This window comes from Drosophila virilis, chromosome 4 (genome assembly GCF_030788295.1).
Source record: "Drosophila virilis strain 15010-1051.87 chromosome 4, Dvir_AGI_RSII-ME, whole genome shotgun sequence".
In the NCBI taxonomy this organism is placed as follows: Eukaryota; Metazoa; Arthropoda; class Insecta; order Diptera; family Drosophilidae; genus Drosophila; species Drosophila virilis.
Window position 1 is genome coordinate 1672324 of NC_091546.1, and position 14267 is coordinate 1686590.

The following is a 14267-nucleotide window of genomic DNA, read 5'->3' on the forward strand; positions in this document are numbered from 1 at the left end:
TGGATTAGTTGAGAGCTTTAATCGTTTTGAGATAATCTTTAATAATTTGACGTCATTCACTTTTGGCCCATTGAAGAAGGTCCGTTGAATACCATAAAAAATGCCACGATAACATTGACATTGTGAATGAACGAAGGCAAGGAAGTAATAATTGATTATTCGTAGATAGCACTTATCTAACTATGTTAGTTTGCAACAGACAGTTTTAAAGACTCTCTAGAATACCTCAACAGCCCTTAAACATAAAATTCAAAGGCTCTTTTATAGTAGTCCAATTGCTGTAGTTGTTGTGAAGGTTTCGTTTGGGCTCAACTCGAAGAGCGACCATTCTGACAGTCCAACAAAACAATCAAGGCTTATATATATCGCATATAGAGTTCGTATATAACCCAACATAGCTGGGTGGGCGCAAGAGTTCAGCTCCATCGCAAGCCGCCCACAAGAGCTGGCGGCACGCAGTTCAATTGAAGGCAGCGCAACTCAATTGTCGGAGATGGGTTATTTTTAACAAAGAGTTGGCAAATAATAAACACAATTGTCAGCTTGTAGTTGTGTGCTGTGAGCTGCTCTTTTAATTGAGTCTAAAAATAGCCGCGTACAAGAATACGAGCGAGCGAGCTATCAATTCAATTGAACTAAATTTGCAGACAAATGAGAAGCGCAGAGAGAGGCGGGCTGTTAGTCGGGTCTTTGGACAAACTCAAGTGCTGGTTTCTACAGTCTCAATTGGTTTTTTGAAGTGCAACAGTCGCTGATCAGATCAGGTTTAAAGGTAATCTACAGCTCTTTATGTTTTTGTTTTGAATTGCAGAATAACAATTTGAGCAATTCGTTGTTATTTTTCACGGTCGTTGATAAGCAGCATAAAAACAGCTCTAGAGATAACTTCTTGTTGCTTATCAACACAGGCGCACACAGACATCGTCTACATACAGAATGCATTATTAAAGGCAAGGATTCGCGGTTCTTATTTATAGCTTGGCTTATGAAGAAAAGTATTGCACTTACCATTGCCTGTTCGATTTTGTTGTCAATCGCAACTGCACTTGTTCCAGATGCACTGAAAAAAAATCAATTGAAGTTTAATTATTATGAAATTGCATAAAAATAAGAGCTGAAATAAATTCATATTTGAAGTATTCACAAAATACTTATATATAAATTAACCCACTTTTTTTAAGGCTTTTATTTCTATAAATAATAATATTTTAAATATATTTATTTTCTCGCATAGCCAAAAATCAAATGTCAACAATTAAAAACACATCACGCGATTTGGGATGCGGCTATTTTAAAAGCAGCTTCAGCCGCGGGGCAAATGCAAATGCGGTTTATTTTGGCTTGACCTTGCGGGGATTGAGGTCAATGAAAATGATAATAAAACTTCCTACAAACCAAAAATAAAGAGTCGGAAAAATAAAAGAGTCGCCGTTTGAGCGCAATGTCAAATGCGCAATTAAATTGTCAGCTTTTCGCAAAATTAAAAGTGAAAAAAAGCCAAAAATTTGAAAGATAAAACTGAGATCTATCAAGGAGTCGCCCCATCAAATGTTGCCACAACAAGTCTGTTAATTCGTTTGGCTCATTAAAATGATTGAAAGCAAGACCCCTCCCCACCACCCGCCTCATCCACGCCCCTCTGCAACGGTCTGTCAGTTTCGATTTGAAATGGTTTAACATGTCAGTGGAGCAGCTGGAAATAAATACATGTACGTCCAGTTAAGTATTTCCTTAATTATTGGCTGAACAAGCAAATTGCATATTAGAGTACTGTTCGAGTCGCATTTAATTATGCAACACTGGGAAAAAAAAAGAAAAAAAAGAACAATAAAAAAGACAAACAAACATAACCCATTCAAAAATTGTCTGCAATTACATAAAATAAAAAATCACTTAAAGTTCAATTTGAATGCTAAAAGCAATAAAAATAATAATAATAACTGTTACAGTCGAACGTTTTTGAGCACTAAAAACTCAGTTCGGTTCTCAGTTAATGGCGAGCCGCTCGCCCAGATTCACGCTCACCTTGAGCAAATGTTTCGGGCTGAAAAAGCCGCCAACTGGTTTTTCACAAGTCAGACTACAAAAAAAAAGCAAACAAATACCATTCAAGGACTTTCGACAATTGCCAACGCGATAATCATAATAATATATTCTTGATTAAAGCGCGGCGACGTTCGACTGTGATTAGCATTTTTAGTAATGAGTACATTGAACCAAACAGCCGAGTTTTATGGGTTATAGATCATGGCCAGCGCTGAATAGTGCATGGCATTCGACCATACAGAACTTTAGATTTCGCAATCGAACGATAATGTGTACATATGAGCTCAGACAAGAAAGAAGCGAGCGCAACCTTTAATGTGTTGAGGTGTTCGCACGCAATCCCCCTCCCTTATAGAAATGGCAATAGTTAATGTGTCATCATAAAGATGGCTTCAATTGATATCAGGCCACAATGGCAACAATGAGTCACGTCCAAAATGGGAAAGACTCGGTCATGCTCCGGTTGCCGAATTGCAACTACTTTGGCAAGTCAAAGGTGAGCACACATTTCAAGCTTGATAATTCGCTTGGGAAATGAGTCAATGAAGAAGTATTTTATGAGTGCACTGTGCTAGGGAGAATGCCAGAACTTTGATTTTTTTTTTTGAGCCTATGACATCATAAATAAACACTTTTACATTCATTCATTAAGCTGAACAATTATAATGGTAACTATTTAACTTCATTTCAAAACTAAACTAAACTAAACTAATAACATTTACATTTTCTGTTAAAATGAGCGCCTGCTGTCAACTGCAAATGTTTCTGTTAGATGAGAGCCAGCTGTTAACTGCAAATGTTTCTGTTAGACATGAGCAGAATGTCAGTGTTGTCAACTTGCGTTGCAATGCAGCCACATTTAGAGCGTTACAGTATGACCAGACTTAGCGAAAAATTTAAAATTTATTTGGAAACAAGAAACATAAGTGGATTTTATTAATAAAGTAAAGTGTCTATAAATTTTACTCAATAATTTAAATACATTTGCGAGCTTAACTATTGTCGAAGATATCCCCCCTTTTCACTTTTACTCAAGGTTTAGTTTAATAATATTGTTTCCTAGCAAATATTAATCACAGAAATAAAATTCCACTTAAGAACAAAGAAATAAGAAGGTTGTTTTTTTTTGTAATTTTGGTCAGGGTTGACCTTTTCCTGTAAATTCCAATATTTCTTCATTTCACTTCATATATTTTCCCTAAAGCGACATCTTTCACTTAAGAGAATATTTATGTTATATATTTAAAGAATTTATTTTGATCTTACGCATCTCAAATTGAGTTATTTAAAGGCATTTCCACAGCTTTAAGCATGTTGTTAATAAAATGAAAATTCACACATTACGCTGGCTTTTAACTTTAAAAATAAGTTAATTATTTTATTTATGGCAGCTGCTGCTGATGCCGCACTGAGTGAAGCATCAAGAAGCAATAAAAAATACGCATATATGATAATTATTGTTGTTGTTGTTGTTGTTGCTGGAGGGATTTGCGGAGCATGCAAAATAATTAAAGTCGGGGCGACAATAAAATAAAAAAGGCCGCCAGCTCGCAACGAATGATAATATTTTATTATTGTTTTCTTTCGTTTTTGAATGGGTTAGTCAAGCCAGGCCGAGCCGGGCTGTGCCCGGGTCAGTTCCTTGACACCACAAGGACGAAATGCGAAAGTTTTTGAACCGGCGGCCGCCCTTGTAGGAACCCCCCCCTCCACTCCATCATTCGGATGTAATGCGCCCGCTCGTTCTTGGCGGCCTCTGTGAGAAAAACAGAGGGAAAATAATTGAAAAGTAAAAGTCACAGCCTGGACGAACCCACGTTAAGTGCAATGACTCATGGCGTGACTTTTGTTCTCTTTCTTTCAGTTAATGCCAATAAAGTATATATATATATATATATGCATACAATATAGAGTATACGCTCGTGTGTATTCCCAATGTCATTGCGGACAACGGTCAATGGCTTTGTAAATCGCATTTGATAAAAACGAAAAGCGAAAAACAAAAATGAAACAAAAAGAAACGTTCGACAATAACTAAAACAAACACAGTTGCAAATTAATCGAGCGACTAATTTAAAAGCTTAAGAGAAAACATTTTTTTTAGTTCAGCTTTTGCAATGGGTTTTTCTTAGACCCAAGTACGGTAAAGGCTTGCCCCTAATGCATAACGCTAATGCTTTTCGATTAGTTTTTTTTTTTTTTTTTCAACAAGGTGCATACCCCTCAACGATTAGATGTTTTTACAGGATGCATACCCTCCCTTTATGAAAATATATTGTATTATATTTTATTTATTATAATTATTTTTATCATATTCATTTTAGCAGCAGCCAGGCATGTCTCTAATGAAAATCGATAACATTATTCTTCCTGGTGTAGGTCTGAATTTAAGTTAATTTAACAGATGGGCATACCCTCAATTATGATTATAAATAATCAACAATGTTAAAACACGCATATTTATATTCGATAACATTGACTTTTGAGTGAGAGGCATACCCTTAATGAACTGTAATATTTATCAATACGAAATTGATAATTAATTTAATACTTAAAAGGAGGAAGTGAGCCCTCTCATTGTATTCCTCATCATTGAATTAGATGCTCAAACATAACATATTTGTATTTCAATAATCAATTATATTCGATAATATTATTCGATGAATGCAAGGCATACCCCTAATGATGAGCGCCAAAGTGAGTTAAGGTAGAAAAAAAGCTCATCTATGATAGTTTACAATCGACTTTTGTTATCGAAACACACATAGTTTATATTATGATAGAAATATTAAATATTGACCAATATAATCCATTTTAGATAGTGGAATAAAAAGGGCTCACAGAAGCTCAATATGTAAATTATATTATTTCTAAAAATAATTATAGATTGTGCATATAAACCTTACCTAAGAAGTTCACTTTAGCCATGTAACAATAATATATTTCTTCTTGTATATATTGAAATTGATATCAGAATCTAATCTATTTTAACCCCAAGCTAATCTGGCTTACCCTGAACTATGAGAGGCAGCCCGAATTTCGAAGCGTCAGCACAGATTGTTAACACTGGAGCATTAGGGGTATCGCAACTATTTACGTTAAGGTGTTATCAAGCAAGCTTACGAACAATTAAAACCTGGTCAAAGGCCCGTTGTTGACGTCACAAATGTGAATTGGACAAAGACGACACGAAAAAGGCAGCCAAACGCAGCGTGATGAACGGATGGACAAAAGACGGCAAATAGAGAAGCACGAAACGGAACGAAACGAGTGCAGAGTTTATTAAAGTTCAAGCGTTGCCCATTCGACGCAAAACAAACAAATAATGATGTCATTTTTTGTTTTTCGGCTATGTTATGTATTTAAATTTAAATTTGATTTCATGCTCAATATTTATCATGAGTTTTATTTGCTGTTGCGGCACGTTTGCATTTGCCTTTGCTTGTTAAGCGCCCAAATCACGTGATAAACAAGGGTTCAAAGACAAGGGAAACCGAAGCTTAAGTACTCTAAGCGGCGATAGAAGAGTGTGTCGAAATAGATCGATATCTGCAAATTACTTATTTAACATTTATCTATACTTTCTACGAAGTTTAGGTACCAACTTTTTTCCCTGATTATTAACGAAATCATCTATCTATTAACTCCATGTACAAGTCGAGTTACAATCGAACAGTCGAACTATCCGTAGACATGATATACTTGAAATCTTTTAGTGCAAGTCGAGTTATCGTAGAACATTCAACACTTTCGGCTTATATAATATTCCTTTGCCTTTGCTCAAATGTTGCATAGCTCAATGAATGGTTACAATGATCTTTCTGGTCTGGTTACTCAAGACTCTGAATAAGTTGTAGTATACGTAATTTCTGGTTGTTTTTTTTTTTTTGTTTTGTGGCGCCAAAGCAGAAGACGACGACGTGCCGTTTGCTGTGCTTGTCGTTTTGTTGTTTTGACTGCAAACTGCATCAAATTACACGCCAATTGGCCAGACAAATTAATCGAATCGTGGCGATTTGCGTGCTGGCCCATTGCCAAGTGCCAACTGCCAACTGCCGACTGGCGACTGGCGACTGGCAGTGTGGCCAGACGCTGGGCTGATGTCGCTGCACTTTGGCATTTCGTTGGGCAACGCTATTTTCGGCAACGCACGCAAATTCCAATTAAAATATCATAGATTAGCCATACACAAAAGTCGCTTCCACTTTTCACACAATTTCCGTAAAGTCTTGTCTCAATATTCCCAACAGTCCTCCTCCATATTCCCCCCCCATCCTTCTACACCAGTGTTACCCCAGTTCTTTTTCCAATTTCATTTACAGCTTAGGCTGCATTTTCATGTGCTTTGCGCTGACTTTGCATAAACACACAAACAATGCATTTCATTTGTTGTTGAATAATTGAAATGGCAGCAATTCTGTCGATTTCAGCAAAACGAAAAAAAAAAAGAAACAGGGGGAGCATTGTGCGCGTTATGCAGTAGGAAGTTAATAGCTCAGCGATACACAGCTATTTCCAGTGTTGAATAACAGCTCGAAAGCACGAGTGTTTGCAAAAGTTATCGAAATAACAAAACTACGATTTAAGACTGAAAATTCTAGAGAAATAGGAATAAAATAAAGCTGAATTTTGCAGGAGTCTCTACGATCACAAGAGCCAATATACCCCATTTAAGCACAGGAAACAGTGTACAAGACGGCAGAAAAAAACTAAGGAGCCAGCATACATTACATATTGGTTTTTTTTTTTTTTTTTTGTGTACAAGTAGAGGGTTCTGTCTTGGTCTCCTCTTGTGCGCATTTCCCGTTTTGACAACTTTTAGATCTCCATTTGGCTCAAGTGTTTATTTGCATTGCAGCGCCAACGAGTATATACATATTTATATATATGTAAGCGATTGTTTACGATTTCAGGAAGTGAACAAAATCGTCATAAAAACATTTGATTGTAGGGCGCAAAAAAACTGTATATGAAAAGCAGGAAGTCAGCGACTACAAAGGCTTAAGAGCATACTAAGTAGTTGGAAATATTGATAAATCAATCGATGGGGCTTGGATGAAGGCATGGAGAAGTTATTGACTTCTCTAATGTAAAGTAAACTGTGTTTATGAGAACTATTTGATATGTTTTTATATTCACGTTGTATGAGAAACTCTTAATGAATTCAAATAACAGAAGACTGAAGAGAAAGAAATTGAAATGAAGTTGCAAAAGGTTTGCAAAGCTTTCATCGGGTTGATCAAAACGAAAAACTGTTTAAAATAGTCGAGAAATTGTTTATTGCCAAACTTTGACATAGACATCTCTAATGTAAATGCATTTTTTTAAATTTAATTACAATTTCTGTATTTATTCAAAGCGAGAGAAACTGAATGAGGTTGAGAAGCTGAAGAATTATTCGGAGAATATTTGGCAAGCTTATCATAAATATTTCTTCATAAATCGTCGATATTTGTGTTGACTCCTTAAACCTAGAATTTTATTTATTGGCGCATTTTGTATATTATTTTTTATTGCCAAGCTTGAAATTTAGAGACTCAAGGAGAAATGCATCAAAAAGTACTCTTATTGATAATATTTTTGATTTTTCGTTGTTTTTATAAACTTGATAAAATTCAGAAAGGGTTTTTTCATATCTGATCCACAACAGGAAAACAAAAGGAGGCGCAGCTGATGAAAAATGCGAATCTCGCACTTTTATTTTAGCGCCAACGAAAATAATTGAGAAACGAAACAAAAACAAAAAAAAAAAATTAATCAAAAATGCCATAAAAAGTGGCATTTCAATGCGCTTGTCCCTGACCCAATTAAAAAGTCAATCATTAAAAAACCTTAAATGAGAAAAAGAGGCGAACAAAAAAGAGAAAATCTGATCGGCAAAGGGCAACATCAACATCAAGAGCAGCCGCAGCCGCAGTCGAAGCCGCAACCAACTACCAATTGTGTGGGCCCTGTGTAAATATACAGTTAAAAAAGGCCGCAACTAGGAAGAACCGGTTGGGCTCAGGTGAGACGCCACACGGGCAGTTGGCGGACTGCAGGCAAAAGTTGTAGGAAGCCTTAAAGTGTCTGAAATGTCGCCAACTTCAGGCAGGCTTCGACTTCAGCTACATTTACAAACGCGTGGCAGCTTGCAACTTGCAACTCATCTCCTGCAACAAGTTGCCCAACTGGACTCGTAACGGGCCCAAACGCAATGGGGTCAGGCGTAAAGCAAAACGAATGAAAAGCTAGTCAATTAAGCAGGCCGAAGCTTAAATACCCTGTTAAATAAGTACATATGTAAGCTGCAGCATTATATGGAAAAAACTATCTGAATACAAATAAAAATACCACATTTTGCAACTGATAAAATATTATATACTCCTTCTTTATGACGGATTTGTGATACCCTCCCCGAAAAGGGTATATAAAAACTTTGATCAACTGCAAATGCGATGCGTTTGTAGCTGATGTAATGCGGAACAGCGCGACTTTGCACAGGAAGCGCTACGAGCATAACCTGTATCTATGAGATACACACTCACACACACGCACACTCACACAAGCGTGGCTACATAATCGGATATGACAGACGAATGCAATTGAAAACGTCAATTTTTGGCGCCTTGCTCGGCCGGCAACTGGATTTGCGACCTATATACATATATTTGTATAACCCATAACCGTCTCCGGCTAATTTTAGCCGTCCAGCAACACTTTTTGGGCTAAATTAGGCTGAAATTCAATTGTGAATTGCAAAAGCAATTGCCAGGCGTTATAAATAGCTGCATAAAAATCAATTGCAACAGCTTCCACGAGAGTCAAAGTTTATTGGAAAAACTAATTAGCAGACATTCAGCTAATAAAAGCAGATAAATATGCAAATAAATATATATATATATGACGTTGACTAACACTGTCTGGCTCAGAATTAACTCATGACAGCTGTCAAGTTTGAAGAGATTAGCCTAGTTCGAATCCAAAATTAGTTTTATTGGCTCAAACAAAACCAGTTACGGTTAAGATTTTACAACATCAATATATGAGCGTGGGATTTGAACCCGCAAACAGCCGCAAAGACACGTTCTCTATAGCCAGCGACCACTGTAGCTAAAATGTTACTCATAATGTGGTTGCTATTAATAGTTACTGCGTTTAAGCCATGTATTTGCACAAAGTAACATTTTGTTTACTCTACAGATTAGGATCTGCACGAGCTTTGCAAGATAAACAGGAGATAAACAGAAGATAGTAGGGTATACAACATATGGAGTTCTTATCAGCTAATGCTATATTTAGCTTATCTTTGCGCTCATCAAGAGCTCATTCCAATTACACGCTTTATTCGCGTTATTCAGGTAAATTTGTCTCTTTATATATGTATGTATATACGATACTCACTCGGACTCGGGCAGAAAGTAATCAATGTATTTCATAACCACTTCCCGCACGGGATCCTGTTGTTTGCCCGAAATACTTGGATACATATCGAAATCCATTTTGCTTGAGTTAATAATATTATTATTATTATTATTATTGTTGTTGTTGTTTTTGTTTTTGTTATTATTGGTGCCGGCTTCAGCTTTCATAATCGAATTGGGCTAATGCGGGTTATGTGTGACACACTGTGCACTGTCTAGCCCTCACTCTCCTTCTCTAACTGCTAGTACCGTAATGTTCTCAGTCTAATCGTATGATATGTACACATACAATGCAAGTTTCTTTTCCGCTCTCGCTCTCTCTCTCTCTCTCGCTCTGTCTTTCTCTTTTGTTTTTGCGCCTCAGCGTGTCTACACAACACTGGGCTCTTAGCAACAACAAAACAAATAACACTGGGCAAAGTTGTTGTGCATAAATGCCGTTGCAATAGTTTTTTGTTTTTGGCTATTGTGACCTTTGCATTAGTTGCCTTCCTTTTTACACAAATTCTCGGCAATTAAATTTAAATGCGTTTCACTTTTGTGCTTTACACAGTTTGTTGTTGTTATTCTTTGCGACTTTCTTATGTGCGCAAAGCCCTCAAAGAGCTTTTATGTTTTTTTTTTTTTTGCACTTATTTTTCCCTTTTGGATTATTCGTATTGCATGAAATAACAGCAGCAGCAGCAACGCGCGAAGAGAGCAGCGCTAGTTCATTTATGCTGGCGAGAGCGAGACGCGTTCGCTCTCAGTTCTGGCTATTCAGCAGAGCGTCGCTGTCAATACAGTTAATACGTATTCAGCAATGTGCAGGCGCGCTCTCTTTCTCTCGCGCGCTCCCGTTCTCTTTTGCTGTGTGCGCTGCGTTCTCAGTGAAAATGTTCAAAATGCGCGCGAGACGATTTTGTTAAAAACTTGTAACTTTTAGCTGCACCTATGCGCTAGTGTGCGTGCGTGCATGTTAATTGTTTATCTGCGGCTGCAGCTGCTTAAAGATCATTTACTGGGCCACATGTAGTTTACTTTTTCTCACACGCACAATTTCAACAATTCAAATTGAAAGCTGGAGCAACAAAACACTTAAGCAACAATTTATTTTGCGCAAACATAAGACAAAACGAAAAAAAAAACAACGCGACGCAACAAAAACAATGCCAAGCAACACAACAAAAATTAATGCTTTTAACGTGTCTGTGATTTTTTCGTGTTTGCTGCGCCAGAGCTCCTCAGCATAACTGAACGTTCGCTTTTGGGTTGCCGTTGTGTTCCGTGAGAGAGCAGCAGCGCAGCGCTGCGCTGGCAGACAGACAACAACAGCAGCAGCAACAGCAGCAGCAACAGCAACAGCAACAACAACAAGCACAACAGAGTTGGAGCAAGAAGTAGAAAAACAACAGCAGCAGCGACGGCGACGGCAGCTTTTGGTGGTTGCTTTTTTGAAGTTGCGGCAACTGGCGAAGCTGAAAGTTTTCAGTACAGGCCGTTGGGCGGGGCAAAGGGCAGCAGCGGCAGCGGCAGCGGCAGCAGCAGCTCAAGCAGAGCTTGAAGTTTACAGCTGCAGCATGAAACTGAACGAAAGCTACATGCACACACATACACACACATTGTCACACATACACAGATGCCTGCACATGGGCTACGCCACATTTGTGGCTCGTGCTCAAAACAAACAAAAAAGGCGCATGTAAACAAACAAACAAGCCAAACACAAACAGCAGCAAAAAAAAAAGTGCCCAAAATAAATCTTATTTTTTGTTGTGTGCTGCAGCCAGGTTAATTTATGTTAATGTCTGAACAGAGCAGCTCTCTCTCAGCGCTCGCGCTCACACACACACACACACAAGCGAAGCACAGAAAAGCAATATGGCTGCTTGAAAAGCTTTTCAGCTGAATAATGCACGCGTCAAGAGCGTAAACTACACTTTAACAGCGCTTGTCAGCAGCAAGAGAGAGGCAAAGAGAGCGAGAGCGAGAGAGAGAGAGAGACGTTTAACGGCAAAGAACTTTTGAAATTCAGTGAAGCGTCGCAGCATCAACGATGAAAACAACAACACTCGATGCTACTTCAGCATGACAGGTTGCCACGTTGTTTGAAAGTGGGCGGAAAATATTAAAAAAAAAAAGAAAACTAGACGCTTGAGCAGCAGCCCAATAAGCCGAGTCGCAACAGACGTAAAGCCACCCGCACACTTTATGCAACGTCATCGACGCCAGACACACATACATACATACTCAATTCCCAAAGGAATGCCAACGTGGAAGAGCGCGAGGGGGAGGGGGGGGGAGTGGGGACTGCTAGCTACTGGCTGCAGCAGACAAATCAGCTGTTTCGCTTTATCTGGGACGCTTTGCATGGCCAGTTTCGAAAGCTCGTTACATGCTGGTGCGAAGGGTGTGTAAACACGGTTGCCACCGTGGTACAATTGTGTTGAAACCTAGTTGAATATTTATGCAATGCTACACTGAAACTTTTTGTTGCAAATAGCTGCTATTTGCCTTTGCTCGATGGCTTTCAATATTTTACAGTTCATTTTGTGCAAGTGGCAACCCTGCCTGTTATTTAAGACTATCCCCAATTATCTTTATAGGCTTACCACACATTTTGCAATGGAATTATGTTTTGTTTTGTAGCGAAACTCACCTGCAAATAGAAAGAAAATGAGGAAAACTGCATTTAATAAGCGTATTTAACACAATTAAATCAAAATCAAAATTAAGACATGCACAGCAACATAAGCATAAACATAATTATAGTTCGAGTTTCTTCCGCAAAGCTCTTTAGGCTTTAGGCATAAACAATTTACTTAATTTTCGCAATTTTTCTTTATTTTTTTTACAGCTTTGGCAACGCCAGCCAGCAACAATTTCGAAAGCCCATCAAATGTACAAAGTTGTTGCCGGACACGCACGCTATAAAATGCTCAAAAACTCAAGAGTGAAAATGTGCGTAACGCTGCAAATAAATATTATTATAATTTTTCTTTTCTTTTCGAGATGGGCAACAACATTTTGCTCAAATTGAGGGCGCTGCACAAGCGGGTTACGTAAATATTTCGAAATGATGGCGTTAATTAAGAAGCACAGGAAACTTTTTGAAAATTTAACAATTTTGCTCCATTTAAATAAAGTTTTCTTGGGCCTGATATATTTTTTCCTTTAACCTCACTCGTTCGGATTTTAATTATAAATTAATATTAGCTTTATTTATAAAATGTTAAATAGACTTTTAATTAGCTCTTTATTAGATGTGGTCTATATTATATTAATAAAATGTGATGTATTTATAAGCTTTTTAATGAACTTTCAAAGCACTGTTTATTTTTAATTATTATTATTGAATTTTGAAGTAATCATAAATACATAAATTCCTTTTTTAAATTATTATTTATTATTAATAATTGATGTAATTATTGATCTCCAAATGCTCTTTTAAATACTTAGGTCTGTCTACCGCGAGCCTCGACCTAGAAACTAAATCGGACAACTAGCCTGCCTGGGAATCGAACCGGCAACCTTCTCTGCTGCTTTTCAAGGAACTATGCAAAAATGATAATATATCCTTATGCAGGCCCATGTTATTGACATATTATAGCTTTGTTAATTGTTTGAACAAATTTAATGGAGTTATTTTTGACAGCTCTGTAAAGGGAAGATACAATACAGTGGAGGCTGAAATATTGAAACTGGCAGTGAGAAATGTTGGCCTGAATTTGCGACTTTTTGAGTAAAAAATAGATTTAACTATTTAGTAGATATTTATTTATGCCTTGTATATATCATTCTTATTTCCTTTTTTGTAATACCTTTCATAATAATATTAACAAAAAGGAAGTCTTCTAGAGGGTAAAGGACTGCAGTGCAATCGATGTGGTCGAGCTGCCTGATGAAGGTGGGCCATGCTCTAGTCTAGTATTAGCTTTGCTCTGTTGTCAGAGTATTCATTTTGCCAATATATAGACCTTATATAAACACCCTTGAAATGTTTATGTATAATATCACATAGTTAAGCTCTTGCAAATTAAGTTGATTTAATTAAGAAATTTCCAATATGTTTTATTTAATCCTCATTAATTTTTCAGCTCTCTCAGAATTGCATATTTTTGACATATATAAATCAATCTTAGTGAGTGCTCACTGTAGTTGGATACAATATCATTTCAGATATTGTTGTTAATGTTGTTGTTGTTGTTGTTGCTTATTGCTAATGAGTGTTGCTTGTTTGTTGTTGCCTTTTATTGATCGTTAACAGCTGTTAAAAGTGTTGTTTATTGTTAATGTTTTCTTTGCATTTTTTTTTTCGCACAAAACAAGTTTTTTTTTTTCGTTGGGCACGCCCCATCAATTAGCAAGCACCCACACACATAAATACTACAGCTTGTATAAATATATTTATATAAAATAACAACAAAAGACTAACAAATTCATTGGCAACAACTTTTCATTGTGCAACTCGCTGTTGCAGCAGCTGCTGAAAAGTTGTTGCATGTTGCTGACAGTCATTTCCAGGCATTGTTTCGTTGTTGTTATGAAACATTAGCAGCAACAACAACAGCAGCAACCACATCTTTTAAGCGGCAAATTATCCGCTGCCGCGGGCAGCTGCAGCCAAAAAAAGAAAGAAAAAACAAATCGTGAGGCGCAGTTTTCTTCTTTTGACTTTCGTTTTTTGTACTTCTATTAAATGCAACGTGCCACAAAAACGTTGCCTGCAATTTAATGCCGCCATTTGTTGCACATGGCAGTTAGGAGATCGGCGGGGAGCGAGAGGGGGGGGGGGGGGGGTGTGTGCCTGACCTCTGGCTCTCGGGCTGAAAAGCGAAA

General features: G+C 37.4%; 1 protein-coding gene across 5 annotated transcripts in view; it reads right to left on the reverse strand.

Moving 5' to 3' along the window:
- bun (TSC22 domain family member bunched) overlaps positions 1-14267 on the reverse strand; it is a 156817-nt gene that overhangs the window by 28514 nt on the left and 114036 nt on the right. For 4 of the 5 annotated variants that reach the window (XM_015168924.3, XM_032438837.2, XM_070208770.1 and 1 more), the window contains one exon: positions 1009-1060. In XM_015168924.3, coding sequence (XP_015024410.2) covers positions 1009-1060 — 52 coding nt within the window. Of the gene's footprint in view, positions 1-1008; positions 1061-12068; positions 12088-14267 lie in introns of those variants that run through there. The other variant, XM_032438842.2, reaches the window with a different exon arrangement.